The sequence below is a fragment of the Hipposideros armiger genome, unplaced genomic scaffold, assembly GCF_001890085.2.
Source record: "Hipposideros armiger isolate ML-2016 unplaced genomic scaffold, ASM189008v1 scaffold_132, whole genome shotgun sequence".
Taxonomy (NCBI): Eukaryota; Metazoa; Chordata; class Mammalia; order Chiroptera; family Hipposideridae; genus Hipposideros; species Hipposideros armiger.
The window spans coordinates 1,488,231-1,503,428 of record NW_017731482.1 but is presented as its reverse complement, the minus strand read 5'-3'; the positions used below and the strand labels follow the sequence as shown (position 1 = coordinate 1,503,428).

Here is a 15,198-nt window from a genome sequence, read left to right as displayed (position 1 = left end):
TTACATAAATGTTTCCACCCACGATACTACAATAAAGCTAAGGCATGGGATTATTCCTTTGAACTTGGTTCTTGAGCTGATGAAAAAGGAAAGCTACAATCTAACATTTAAAATATAGACAATATATATTTGTGGCTTACCTCCATTCAATGGCATTCTCCAGAGACTTGAAGGTTTTAGGACGACCACGTAAGAAATTCTGCATGCTATTAAGAGCATCCATGGCTGTACCTAGATGTTAAACAAAAATTTTAACTACAGCACTTAACATATTCTGAGCATTTACACTTACTGGGTCAACTATATACATCTGCCCTCAATGAAAGCAGAATTCAGTGATGCTTGGGGAAAAAAAGATGCAGTTTAAGAAAATTCAGTACATCAAGACTGATGTGATAGCCAGGTTCCAAGATGGCCTCCAGTGATTTTTGCTTCCTGGTATTCACCCTCTCGTGTAGTCCCCCCACAATGAATAGGGCTGACTTGTATAAGCAACAGAGTGACTTCTGAGATTGGGTCATAAAAGACATGGCAGCTTATTTTTTTAATGTTAAGTAAAATTATGGGGCATACGTGCAATTAAAATATATGCAACTATAAAGATGTTTATGAAGAGTTTCTGATGACATGGAGAATGATTATATAATGTGGAGTGTAGGTGAAATGGGTAAAAGTGTCAAAAGGTACGAACTCCCAGTTATAATGTCCTAGGGATGTAATGTACAGCTTGGTGACTATAGTTAATAATACTGTACTACATATTTGAAAGTTGTTAAGAGAGTGGATCTTAAAGTTCTCATCACAAAAAAATTGTAACTAAGTGTGGTGATAGATATTAACTAGACATATTGTGGTGATCATTTTGCAATGTATACATATATCAAATCATTATACTGTACACCTGAAAACTAATACAAAGTTATATATCCATTATATCTCAACTAAAAAAATACCTGGAGTGCTTTTGCCACAAAATAACATGAAACAAAGATAAAAAAGACAGAGGGACATACTTCAAGATGAGTGAAATCAACAATATATTAAAACACAGTAACAATAATCAACCAAAGATGGCTCTTATAAGTCAAAAATTTAGATTTGGTTAGCACTAAGAAAACTTACCTTCCACAACATCAATCATGCACAGACCTAAGAGGCTTGGCACCAGGTTGGATGATGCTGTGTGGACTGCAATAGCACCGCCCATGCTATGTCCAATCAGCATAATTGGAGGAGGGAGGTCCCCATACATGGCTTCAACCACATTGCCAACATCTCTGCAAAGAGAAGGAAAAAAAGCTGGAAATGCTCTCTGACAAACACTGTAAAACTAGTTTTCTTTCCTAACTCCTTCCTTTGATCTGTACCTAACAGTCCTAGGAGTATAAAAGTCTACTAGGCCATCTTGCAAATGTATCTATGTAAAACTCCTAGCATGCACCCAGTATCTATACACGTAGCCAGCCATACATCTAGCTAGCTCTTCTGATAAATGCCAGTTTAAGGACTAAGAACCCAAAATTTCTGACTTTCCTTTATCACACTTTCACTGTTCCACACATTTACATAAACATATGCCTTTATTTTAATTTAAGCCTAAGCTTGAAACCTAGACAATTCATTTAACTGCTCTATGCCTCAGTTTCCCCATCTACAAAACAGGAAAACAACTTTATTAAGCATTATAATGTAGTGAAGTTTGGAGTCACGAGAATTATAGCCCCAGTTTATTTTTTACTATGTGGAACTTGGATTAGTCATTTAAACTCTCAGAATGCCAACATCTGCAAAATGAAATTAAGAATATCATTTACTATTCTGGATTGCTGTGAGGCTTAACTGAGACATCAGTGAATATGAAAATACTTTGAAAAGGGTAAAGAGCTATACAAATGTTATTATTTACAATTTGTCATGTAAAGTTGTTTGAAGCACGAACATAAATGTAAGCATAATGTTCTAAGAAACTAGATAGATCATTTTTATTGGCTTCTATCCTAGTCTGTAATTATCAGTGGATCTGTTTAACAAAGTCAGACCTTAAAGCTTTGAAAATGAGAACTGAAGTAGGAACTTTGAGTTTTATTTGCATATAGGCCTTCTTTGGTATAGCAATAGGTAAGTATGGTTGGTGTATTTCTAGAGACCACTGACTCTGCTGTCTTTTTTTGGGAATGGCTGAGTCAGTCAGCCTCGAAAGACAGCTCTGGCTTGCTGAGTGTCACTACATACTTCAAGCACTCACAGTGTTAGCCAAATATAGCAGGTGTAGATGTAGAAACACAGCCTTTCAAATATGGTCTCCAAAATATTCAGAATAGCAAATGTTATTATTTCTGCAGAAACTAATCTTAAAAACCTCACACAATTACAGATGTGAACAGGGAAGTTGCAGCATTTGCAGATAATCTGAATGGGAGATAAGGAGGCCACCCCATTTTATGTGAAAACAAATAATAGTTTAATATTCCTTTGGAGTTAAATTTAAGGCTAAAATTTTGGGTAACAGAGATGAGTAAAATTAAAGGGTGCTACAGAAGAGTATCTAAATCTAGGTCTCCTTAAAAATACTAAGTTGGAGGGGTTCTACGGTATCTGCTTTATGCATGAAGGTGCATAGGGTCTGACACAAACCAACTTAATATTGTGTCTTAGCTTAGGAAAGGTATATTTCATCCAGGTAAAAGTTGGTTATGATCAATCGCTTGATCATCTATTTTTAGAAGAAATGTATTCTTATTAAAGTTAGTCAAAGTATTCAGTCACCAGGATTACTGCCTTACTTGAGACATGTCCTGAAATTCCAGAGAAATCAAATAAAGATGAAGGAGCAGGGATTAACTACAAATCTAGTCTATAACTGGAGGTACTGCTCAATTTTGGTAGTTGTTTTTTAAGGGGATTCTGTCATACTCATTAATATTAGGCTTATTTCTTGAGAAGCATTATAGCATATCACAGACATAACAGAAAAAGGAATATCAGAGTAACCTGAGCTAAAATCTTCGCTCTTCTACTTTCAGTGGCATTGCATCTTATGTGTAGGTTCTGAAGTAGATATTTAAGGAAAAGACCTTGCTCTCAGTACTATTTGAAAACCCCACTAATAGCCCATTAAGTATGCCCATTTGGAGATTTTTGTTTCACAGAGTGATTAAATTCATATAATTCAATTAATTCATATTAATGTTTTATTGCTTCGACTATTTCAGCAAGAATCCAACTTGTTGGGTCTTCTGATTCTTGATAATCACCTTCATCTGGTGTAGATGGTTTTAACCATTTATTTTCTTTTTAACTTTTTTTTTTTTTTTAAGATTTTTATTGGGGAATTGGGGGGATGGGAACAGTGCTGGGGAATTGGGGGCAGGGGAACAGACAAGTTGCTGTCGTTTTGTTCTTCAATCTAGTTGTGGAGGACGCCGCTTCACTGGCTCAAGTTGGCACCATCATTGCGCTCCTCTCCGGCGAGGCAGATCAGTCGCCGGCTTCTGGACGGCCGCTCACTGCGGCTGCTGGCCGCTCACGCTGGCTGCTGGCTACATACGGCAGCCCATGGCAACCCACTGCCACAGGGAGTGCAGCCTAGCCGTCGCCGGCGACTCACGGCAGCCCAGCTCCAGGTTGAGCTGTCGTTCAGCATCTTAGCTGCGGAGGGCAGTGTCACTGGCCCTCACACGTGGGATCCAAACCGGGGCCTTCTGGCATCCCAAGCGAGTTCCCAACCATCGCGCCACTCGGCCGGCCCTCTTTTTAACTTTTTTTATGCCAGTTATCAACTTATTGTCTCTCAGCTCCAACTCACCCTTCATTGCATGTTTTGCAAAATTGGATTTGAGGCCTTTAAATATTTTTCCTTCGCCAGCTGGCATGATGTTAAACTATATCAGTAGAGGACAAAGGAGAGATGTTGCAGAAAGAGAGGGTTTTATTCCTGATTCATGTTTACTCCACAGGCTCCTTGCACTTCTTTTTTTTTTTTAAGATTTTATTGGGGAATTGGGGAAGGGGAACATCCAAGTTGTTGTCCTTCAATCTTAGTTGTGGAGGGCGCAGCTAGCTCAGCTCCAAGTCCAGTCGCCATTCATCCACCAGTCAGCAGCTCGTGGCCACTCAGCTTAAGGTGCCGTGTTCAATCTTAGTTGCAGGTGGGCATAGCCCACCATCCCATGCAGGAGTGGAACCGGAAACTTTGTTGCTAAGAGTGCATGCTCTAACCACTGAGCCATCCTGCGACCTGTTGGCAGCTCAGCTTGGGTGCAGCTCACTGGTCCATGTGGGAATCGAACCGGCAACTCTGTTGCTCAGCGCTCACGCTCTTAGTCAACTGAGCCACTTAGCCTGCCCGTCCTTGCACTTCTTTAGCATCCAGCACCTGCACCACACACAGCTTCCCCACTGCCCAACTTCTCCAACACTCTATCCTCCCATCCCCAATGTTTTTCTTTCCTAGCTTTATTGAGATATAATTGATATACAAAAAATGGTACATAATTAATATACACAATTTGGTAAGTTTGGCTATATACACTCGTATTAACATCACAATCAAGGATTACCTTGATCACATCCATCGTCTCCCAAAATTTCCTTGTCACTTTTGTGTGTGTGTGTGTGTGCATGTTTGTGTGTGGGTGTGTATGGCAAAAACACTTAACATAAGATTTAATCTCTTAAAATTTTAAGAACACAGTATCTTATTGTTAAGATAGGCACCATGTATAGCAGATCTCTGGAACCACCCAAAATTTTTGTTGGAGTGCCTCTGGTGAGATACCGCCCTGTGAACAGCTTCCCTGGCACCCCAGAGGGCAGGTTTATGGTAAGCTCTACCAACATGGCATCAAAGTGACTTCTCTGCCTTTGTTCAGTAAGCCACAGTCAGTCGTGAGCTCTCCAACAAGGTCTAGGTCAGAAACTCAAACCATATGTCTTCTATCTCAGCCTGAGGGCATACTGGCTGCTTCTTACATCTGCTATCCCTATATTCTTTTTTTTCTTTCTTTTTGAATTTTCCCCAGCTTTACTGAGGTATAATTGATAAAAATTGTAATATATTTAAGTGTACAATGTGATAATTTGACAGATGTGTAAATTGTGAAATGATTCCCACAATCAAGTTAATTAACCCTATATTCTTTAGCATTCTCTTTACTTCTTACTTGCCAATTTTTTATTACTCCAATCTCATGTTATAGTTAATAAAACTTTCCTTGTGGTATCTCTCTCCTGTTTGTCCCAGACTAATACATTATTAGACAATGTTTCCTTAAGGCCCTCAATTAATTCTTTAATTTCCTCTAGAATGTCAGCTAAGCCATCATCACCCTTTGTCTGGTTGCCTAGCCACTTAAATGATGTATTTCATTTTTTTATCAACAGTCAAGAAACCCTTTAAGTTTTTAAAAGTCATTCATAAATCTTCCTATAGGTATCACTAACATGATTGATTATTTCAGGCTTTATTGTTCTCACATTACAAAGGCATTAGGGACAACTGAGGGAACAGGTTCTTGGCTCCCTTTCCATGGTTTCTAAAGCAGATGTTGACTGAGTGGAATGGTATTCATACATTATATATTGCTATTTTCTTTCTCTCTCTCTTTCTCACTCTCTCTGCAAAGCACTATAGCTGAATGATCACAATTCTGGTCTATTAATTGCATGACCTCACATAAGTTATTCAAATATCTGAGCTAGTTTCCTCAATGACAAAAAAAGTGATAATATTTACACTACAGAGCTAATAAGGTAGATAAATTAAAATAAATAACACATTATTTATTTGTAATGTTTACTTTACACTGAATAAAACCTGGCAGATAGAGGGGACACAAATAGCACCTGCTATAACAAAATTATAGCCACATGAGTTTCGGCTCTAAAGGAAAAAGAGTTTACTCTTGGGTTAAAGCTGCTCAAGTAAGAAAGGATAAGATATTTTTGGCCAGGGCCGGTTGTGTGGCGTGTTGGTTGACAGCTGGCTTGGGACGCCAGCTCTGAGCAGCAGGGCCACGGTCTGGATCCCACATGAGGGCCAGTGACACTGCCCTCCACAGCTAAGATGGTGAACAACAGCTCAGCCTGGAGCTGGGCTGCCATGAGTTGCCAGTGACGGCGTAGGCTGCAGTGGGGCTGCAGTGGGCTGCTGTGAGCTACCGTGAGTGGCTGGCAGCCAGCGTGAGTGGCCGGCAGCTGGCATGAGCTGCCGTGAGCCGCTGTGAGCGGCCGTTCAGTGGCCGGTGACCGATTGCCTCACCTGGGAAGAGTGCAATGATAATACCAACATGGGCCAGTGAAGCGACGTCCTCCACAACTAGACTGAAGAACGAAAGGACAGCAACTTGTCTGTTCTCCTTCCCCGATTCTCCAACGCTGTTCCCCTCCCACAAGTCCCCAATTAAAAAAAAAAAAAAGATATTTTTGGCCCAAGTTGGTCAAACACTTGAGAAGATATGTACATGAGACAGCATGTATTAAAGCAGGGTGGTGAGAAGAAACCTACTTACAATATAGGACAGAGGTTCCCAAACACCACAGACTGGCTGTATCAGATTCCTTTATAGACCTTTATCAAAATATAAATTCCCAGATCTCACTGGTAGAAGCACTAATTCAGTAACTATGGGGTAGGGCCAAATCATCTGTATTATAATCACTTCTCAGGCGATTTTGATGAGTGACCAGGTTTGGGTTTGAGAGCTACTGTACACATTCATCTTTTACTTTGAGGCCCAGGGTGTAATTACTTATTTTTTAATACCCTGTTTCTGTCTTACTCTGAAGTTGGACAAAGAATGTGGGCAAGATACCTTAAGAACATCGCACAGGGCCTCTTGTATACAACTACTTTTCCAAGCATGGTTCCCTAATAGATATTCAGATGCTGTTCAACAATGTCAACAAAAGAAAGCTTTTCAAAAGACAACACAAAGTGAACTGTGCCTCAAATAATTTTCAAGCGCTTTATGTATGACCATCACATTGAATATACCAAGAAAGATAGATGTTTCTTTCAAGATTAAATAGTAAGGAGATACCAGGTACAGAGTAAAAATAACAGAAAATATACTAAGTATTGTCCAACAATATCACCAGGAGAGTGATAAAGGATACTACTATAGTAATGGAAGCCAGGTGATGTATAAACAATATTAGATTACTTACTTTGCCATTGTTTCTGCAGACAGGTCTTCAGAATTCTTGACTTTTGTTTCACCTAAAAAGAAAATATTTTAAAAATAAAATTCCCAAGGATAGGAAGTACAAAAGCAAGAGTATTCTCTTTCAAAAATCTCACCTTTGGACAATGAAATGGGAACTTTATAACTGCATACGGTGGGCTTAGCAAGGATTTTCTATGTTATGGACACATCTTTACAGCTGAATACCATAAGGACAATAATTACAGTAGCCTAACAAAGACTTATTTACAAATATACCACCAACATCAGAATTTAGTTACATTAAAGGACATTTTCTTAGCTAAACTACAAATATATATATATATATATATATATATATATATATATATGTATATATATATATATATATATATGGTGTGTGTTTATAAAATATTTATAAAAACTGTAAGCTAGGACTTCCCTCAAAGGTGTCAAATGGAACAGACTAGGTTATTTTACAGCCACACTAAAATTTGTAATATTTAACGCTATGCAAAGGGCTTGGCAAATATGTCATTCAGTCAGAACTAATTAAGAACATCACTCACCATGACCTCGCAGATCCAAAGCCACAATCCTACACTGAACCCTACTAATGATGGCTGCCTAGAAGGAAAAGGAAAAGTAGTAAGATACATCTGGGTTAGCAAATCTTTCCCCATTACCAATAATAACTTTGTTGAATGAACTTTTATCAGAATTCAAGGATCTCAAGACAATCAAAAGACTTTCCACTTTTAAGCAAAAATTAAAAAATGATGATTCTCTGCTTTTTTGGTACAGATTCTGGTTCTATCCCAAGTTCAAAATATTGCTTTCTCCACCTAAATCCCTCTTTAAACTTTAACTCTTCCTAGCTTTTCATGCAACACAGAGTCAGCACCTCTAAGCAATGACCTTGTGTGTTCAATTAATGATGATTTTCATCGACATTCCTTGGTTATCTTTTCCATACTCTGGAAGGGAAATTGCCTTAGGTAAGGACCATGAGTTAGTATCTTGGCTCAGGATATCACACAAATGTAACAACATTCAGATCATGAAATAACCCCGAAAGCAGTACAAATCATGAAATCTACCAACGATTCAGTTAAGATAGATGCAGGTATACACAAAAGCTTGTATCTCAGTTAAATAAAAATATACTGAAAAACAAATCATAATATCATGGGGAGGTACAATATTAGAGGTTTAAACAAACCTGAAATAATTGGGGATCTTCTTCCTCAAATGAACTAGATTCTTTTGACAATAATACATCACAACTAGTGTTAGTAAACATCATCAACATTTAACTTTTAAGAATAAAACAGGAGACCTCTCTAGCCTAACCCTCACATTTTATGAATGAAGAAACTAAGGCAAGAGAAAGAAAATTATTTGTTCATGGTCATATAACAAATTAGTAGTAAACACAGAACCAGAATCAAGGTAAGTTACCAATGTAATAGTCAATGTGTAACACAAATCACATTTCTTAAATCACATTTTCCCCTTTATTTTTAAGTGATTAAATATATCTTGAATATGTCATAAAAATGTTGAAAATATAACAAGTTAATAAGAAAGAGAAGAGAAAAAAGCCCTTTGATTTGCTATCCAAATGTAGTCCTTTGTCATCTGTTTGGGTATTTCCTATGATCTCCACCCTCCTCCCTCAGCTTGAGATATTATTGACATATATGTAAGTTTAAGGTGTACAATGTGATGATTTGATTACGTGTATACTGCAAAATGATTACTACAATAAGGTTGGTTAATAACTCCATCCCTCACATAACTACCATGTGTGTGTATGTGTTTGGTGAAAACATTTAAAATCTACTCTCTTAACTTTCAAGTATATAAGACAGTATAATTCATTATTGTCGCCATGCTATACATTAGATCCCCAGAACTTAATCATCTTATAGATGGGAGTTTGTACCCTTTGACCAACATTTTCCCATTTCCTCCACCTCCCAGCCCTTCACCACCACCATTCTAATCTCTATTTCTATGAATTCAGCTTTTTTAGATTCTGCATATAAGTGAGAACATAGTATTTGTCTTTCTCTGACTTATTTCACCTAGCATAATGTCCTCATGGTCCTCATGTTGTTGCAAAAGGCAGGATTCCCTTCATTTTTATGACTGAATAATATCCACATGCATGTGTGCATGCGTGTATCACATTTTCTCTATCCATTCATCCACTGATGGGTGCTCAGGTTGTTTCCATGTCTTGGCTATTATGAATAATAGTGTTATGAACATGAGGGTACAGATATCACTTCAAAACAGTGTTTTTATTTCCTTCAGATATATATCCAAAAGTGGGATTGCTGGATCATATGGTAGTTCTATTTTTAACTTTTTGAGGAAGCTGCATGCTATTTTCCATAGTGGCTGCACCAATTTACATTCCCGTCAACAGTGCACAAGGGTTCCCTTTTATTTCTACAGCCTCACCAACACTTGTCTCTTGTCTTTTTGATAATAGCCATTCTCACAGTTGTGAGGTGATCTCTCATGTGGTTTTGATTTGCATTTTCCTGATGATTAGTAATGTCAAGCATCTTTTCTTGCAACTGTTGGCTATTTGCATGTCTTCTTTGAAAAAATGTCTATTCAAGTCTTTTTTCTTTATTTTTTTTTTGCTATTAAGTTGTATGAATTCCTTGCATGTTTTGAATATTAACCCTTTGTCAGATAGATGGTTTACAAATATTTTCTCCCATTCTGTAGGTTGAATTTTCATTTTGCCTGTTTTATTTTGCTTTAAAGCTGTGCAGGAACTTTTTAGTTTGATGTAGTCCCACTTGTTTATTTTTGTTTTTGTTGCTTGTGCTTTTGGTGTCATATCCAAAAAATCATTGCCAAAACCAATGCCAAGGGGCTTTTACCTGTTTTCTTCCAGTAGTTTTACAGATTCAGGTCTTACATTTAAGTCTTTAACAGATTTCAAGTTAATCCTGGTGAGTGGTGTAAGATAGGGGTCCAATTTCATTTTTCTGAATATGATTATCCACTTTTCCCAACACCATTTTATTTAAGAGATTATTGTTTCCCTATTGAGACTTCTTGGCTCCTTTGTCAAATATTAGTTGATTGTGTATGCGTAGGTTTAGTCCTGAGGTCTTGATTCTGTTCACTTGGCCTATGTGCCTATTTTTATGCCAGTACCATATTGTTTTGATTACTAAAGCTTTGTAATAAAATTTGAAATTAGGAATTGTAATGCCTTTAGTTTTGTTCTTCTTTCTCAGAATTACTCTGGGTATCTGGGGTCTTCTGTTGTTCCACACAAATTTTAGGATTATTTTTTTTCTATTTCTATGAACAATGTCATTGGAATTTTGATAAGGATTGCACTGAATCTGTAGATGGCTTTGGATAGATAGTACAGATGTTTTAACAATTTTTTTTATTTTATTGGGGAACAGCCATGGTCATTGTTTATACATTGCTTTCATGCTACAATGGCATAGTTGACTCTTTTAGGGAGGGCGCAGCTCACAGTGGCCCATGCAGGGACTGAACTGGCAACCTTGGTGTTATCAGCACCATGCTCTAACCAACTGAACTAACCAGTCACCCCCTTAACAATATTAATTCATCTGACCCATGAACATAGGATATCTTTCCATTTATTTGTGTCTTCTTCAATTTCTTTCATCAATGTCTTATAATTTTCAGTGTACAGATCCTTTACCTCCTTGGTTAAATTTATTTCTAAGTATTTTATTTTTCTGATGCTATTGTAAATGGGATCATTTTCTTTATTTCTTTTTCAGTAGTTCATTGCTAGTATATTAAATCCTACTTTAAAAATCACCTAGAAAATCAAGTCTGTTTCTATTTCTATTACTCTATCTAATGAATACCTTTAAAAAGAACAATGGACTGAAATTTTACTATACATTGCTATTTGTTAAAGCTAATTTACAGGAATTATTTACTACATTATGGCGGTAATAAAGTCTTCAATGCCAAAAAACAAATCTGTATTTTGAAAATAAATTAAGTGACATAGTATCAAATCTGCTTGATTGCTGTACACACACACACACACACACACACAAAATGGTAAAACAAATCCACAAAATAGTAACAAAATACTATTGGGTTGTCGGAAAAGTCATGACGTATTTTTTTCTGTTTTCAGTTGCAAAAACGTGTCATGACTTTTCCGACAACCCAATAAATTTGAAGGCAGTAAAGTCAATTCCAGTTTTAACTTGAAACCAATAATTTACTATCTAATGTGCCTTTCTGAAAACACTGACAACATTAAAAAACAGATTTTTCATTCATTTATTTAACAAATCTTTCCAAACTACATCTGCTAAAAATCTGTCACCAATTCAGTAATGGGGTTACAATATGAAAAAGACAGGCAATATTCCTGCTTTCATAATGTTTATATTCTGTGTGGCAGAGGCAAACTGAAAACAATAAATGAGCAAAGCAAATTCAGAAAGTAGCATGTTTTAGAGATAATAAAAAAAAGTGTCAGAGCATGTCTTATGCTTGCCACTCCAGATCTTGCCTTAAACAGTACGGCTGCCACTTCTACAGTGGGTTGAGTGAAAAGCAGCTATTTAAGAACTAGACTTTTCCACTTTGTCAATAGAATTTGTAGTGTTAGCAATAACAGCAACAATAGTAGTAGCACTTAATATTTATTAAGTCTTACTATGTGTCAAGCACCAATCTAAGTGCTTCAACTGAATTATCTAACCTCCTCACAACTCTTATTTAGACATAATTTTCATCATGTTATAGGTGAGGACATTTCACAGGAGCTTAAGTAACTTGCCCAGGGCCAAACAGCTAATAAATGTGAAGCCTACATTAAAATCCAAGCAGTCTGGTTCCAGGTGATTCTCAACCCTGGCTGCACAACAGAATCACTTAAGGAGCTTTAGGAAATACTACTGCCCAGGCGCTAACCCGCCAGAAATTCTGATTTAAGTGATCTGGGGAGGGGCCAGGGTATCTATACATTTTAGAGTTCCCCAGGTGATTCTAACGTACAGCCAAAGTTTAGCCTATCCCTGGACTAGAGCATAAGAGACAACAATGGAAGTAAAATCTGGGTGGCAATAACATTTTTTTGTATCATTTTATTATCTCACCATGTTATCTACCTGAGAAGTAGGCTGGGAAAATATTAGCCCAGTTTTTGTAGCTGACCAAACAGGTTCTGAGACGTATATCAAGTATTAGTATAGGTGTGGAGAAATAGGTGTCCTCACAGACACATGATAGCCTCAAGTTTTGTAATTTTAGCTAATTTGATAAGTGAAAAGTGGTAATTTTTTATTTTACTTTGTATTTTCCTCATTAGTACTAAGGTAGACCCATTTTTATAAGTTTATGTATCCCCCTGTTACTTTTATACCTTTACATAGGTATTGTAAACTCATCTAAAGCAATGCTTGAGTCAAGCCCTTTATCAAGAACCACACATCTTTTGCTTATTCTCACAATCACCCTATTAACTAGGTAGTATTAAACTCATTTTATGGATTAAGAAACAAAAGCTTGATAGATTAAGCTGCTTAGAGATTCAAACCCCAGTCTGTTTGAGATGAAAGCTTCTTAAAAATTTTGCTGTTATTTGTATACATGTGTCATCTCTTATTTTTCCTATCTTCTTCATTAGACTTGAAACATCATATGAACAAGAGAATAACATATATGTTTAATTCTCTACTGTATCCATAGCACCTAGCATAATGTCTGGTAGAAAGAAGGGGTTAACAAGTATTTGCTGATTGATCTTGTTAAAGACTGAACTCTCATTTTCCTATTTTTAGTAACCCAACACAAAACATGAAATATAGAATATACTCGGTAAATATTTGCTAACATGATCCGAATTAAGTGGAAGAAGCAACAGGAATGAGCAGACACTTCAGATTCAATTCTTGGCTTCAATCAATTAACACTTGTTTGGTCCCAGATCTCTTAGAGGTACCAAAGCTGAAAACAACTGGAGGCTGGCAAAAATCTAGCCTGCTGAGGCTGCCTGTGTTAATAAGCTCCCACAGCTCCTATCCTCTCTCAGCCAAACTTCAGTTTCTGCTTAATGCTGGATTCTCCCACAGCAATTAGGCCAGTGTGTTCTACCCAGTACTTACTGATGGAGAACCTAAAAAAGTCCCAAATATTGTATTATCCACTATATATGATCAGCTTATTATGGCAACAACTACAGTAATAATTAATTTATGGAATATAACCAAGGAACAAAGATTTCCAAAAAATTAATTTTCTAGAAATCTCAAGCTTCCCCTTTAAAACACCATAATTTCCTCTGTTACAATCCTTTGATAGTTTCAGAAAAATGATTTTATATATACATAGATATAAAATATATATGCATGCATTTTTTTTTCCTGTTATTAAAGCCAAAGTAAAATGCCTTCTCTTGACAGTTACTAGGACTTCTTCAGGTGAATCTCTGGGGTCCTCCCACAAAACACATAAAAGATTTAGATGCAAAAGGCGTTCTACTCAGGTCCACGGATTTTACAGATGGATAAGAAGGAACTATGAAGGACATACTCTCAATTAAATCCTACAATACGAGTATGCACTGTGCTAGTACACTACCAAGATGAAGCTCAACTTTCCTCTGTAGAGGGCCTGGGCTACTTTGAAATAGTCTTAATCATTAGAAGTTCTGTCTTATGTGTGTCAAAAACATGTCTCTATGGTTTCTGCTCTCAGTCTCTACTCTTAGGCAGCATAGAACTGGTCTTCAGAGAAACATACACACTGGAGGCAGACAGAGCTAGGTTTGAGTTTTGGTGCTGTGACTGGCCATGTTATTTCTCTAAAGTTTAATGTTCTCATCTGCCTAACTGCATAGAAATACAGAAAGGATTAAAAGGGATCATGTAGGTAAGCACTTAGCATGTAGGTAAGCACTTAGCACAGTACTTCACACACAGTAAATGCTTAAAAAATGTGGTTGATTTTTAAAAACTTTATATCACAGTTGAAAGCAAGTATTAGGTTTCCCAAGTCTTTCTTTTTCTCAGGCCAAACATTTTCAGTTCCTTCAATGTTCCTTGAATGGTTTCAAGTATTCTAATCCTGGCTGCTCTTTTCTGAACAAGTTCCAGTTTGCCAATCGCCCTTTAACTTGCGGGATCCAGAACTAAACAGAATCTTTGAGTACAATCTTTGAACTGAATACAAACTTTTTCCTTTGAAAATAGTTTCCATTAAAGAAAAAGAAATCATTAAGTTAGGAAAGTAATAAAAAACATACAACTGAAAGAAAACCTAGAAAGTAGAAAAACAGAAAAAAAGCTTTCTTCCATAATGTCCAGGAGAATTGTTTTAGAAGGCTGTAAAATATTCTCCCTTATAGGTAAATCCAGTTTATTTAACCATTTACTTATTGTTGGACATTGGGATTGTTAATTTTAAGCAAACAGCTTTTCCTGTATTTGGTATTTTACCTTAGAACAGATTTTCAGAAGTACAATTTTTGTGTCAATGGTATATTTTGATGATTCACTCATAGTGTTAAATTACTTTCCAAAAGAGCTCTATTTACAATCCACCATCAATGTTTGAAATTATTTATTCTCTTGTACCTTTGCTAACACTGAGGATTCGTATTGAAAAATGTTAATTTGATATGTACAAAAATGATACCTCCTATGAATCATATCTGATTACTAGTGAAGATGAACATTCTTATGTCTCTTTGTTCTCCTTGAACTGTCTCTTTATGTTCTTTGGCCTTGAGTCTCCTGGAGTTTGGGATTTTTCTAACGATGTTATTATACAACTTCTTTATGTTTCAGCCATATGTAAATGACTGGCTGCGATCTGATAAAAGTCCTCAGGATAGTTACATACTTTTCTGCTTTCTTAAACAGAATACAATGAACAAAATTTAACCTTTTCTTAATTGGTCAGGGTTGGCATTAGTTTCTTCAAGGAATAACTACTGAGCATCAATTCCATGTCAGGCCTGGTGTGTTAGACATATAAGAATGAACAAGGC

General features: G+C 36.7%; 1 protein-coding gene across 1 annotated transcript in view; it reads right to left on the bottom strand.

Annotated features, from left to right (window-relative positions):
- The window catches only part of PPME1 (protein phosphatase methylesterase 1), a 65,132-nt gene that overhangs the window by 19,070 nt on the left and 30,864 nt on the right, over positions 1–15,198 (bottom strand). Inside the window, exons 3-6 of the mRNA XM_019649326.1 lie at positions 7,733–7,790; positions 7,168–7,219; positions 1,123–1,277; positions 141–231 (exon numbers count right to left, since the gene is read on the bottom strand). Of these exons, the coding sequence (XP_019504871.1) occupies positions 141–231; positions 1,123–1,277; positions 7,168–7,219; positions 7,733–7,790 (356 nt within the window). The remainder of the gene's footprint in view (positions 1–140; positions 232–1,122; positions 1,278–7,167; positions 7,220–7,732; positions 7,791–15,198) is intronic.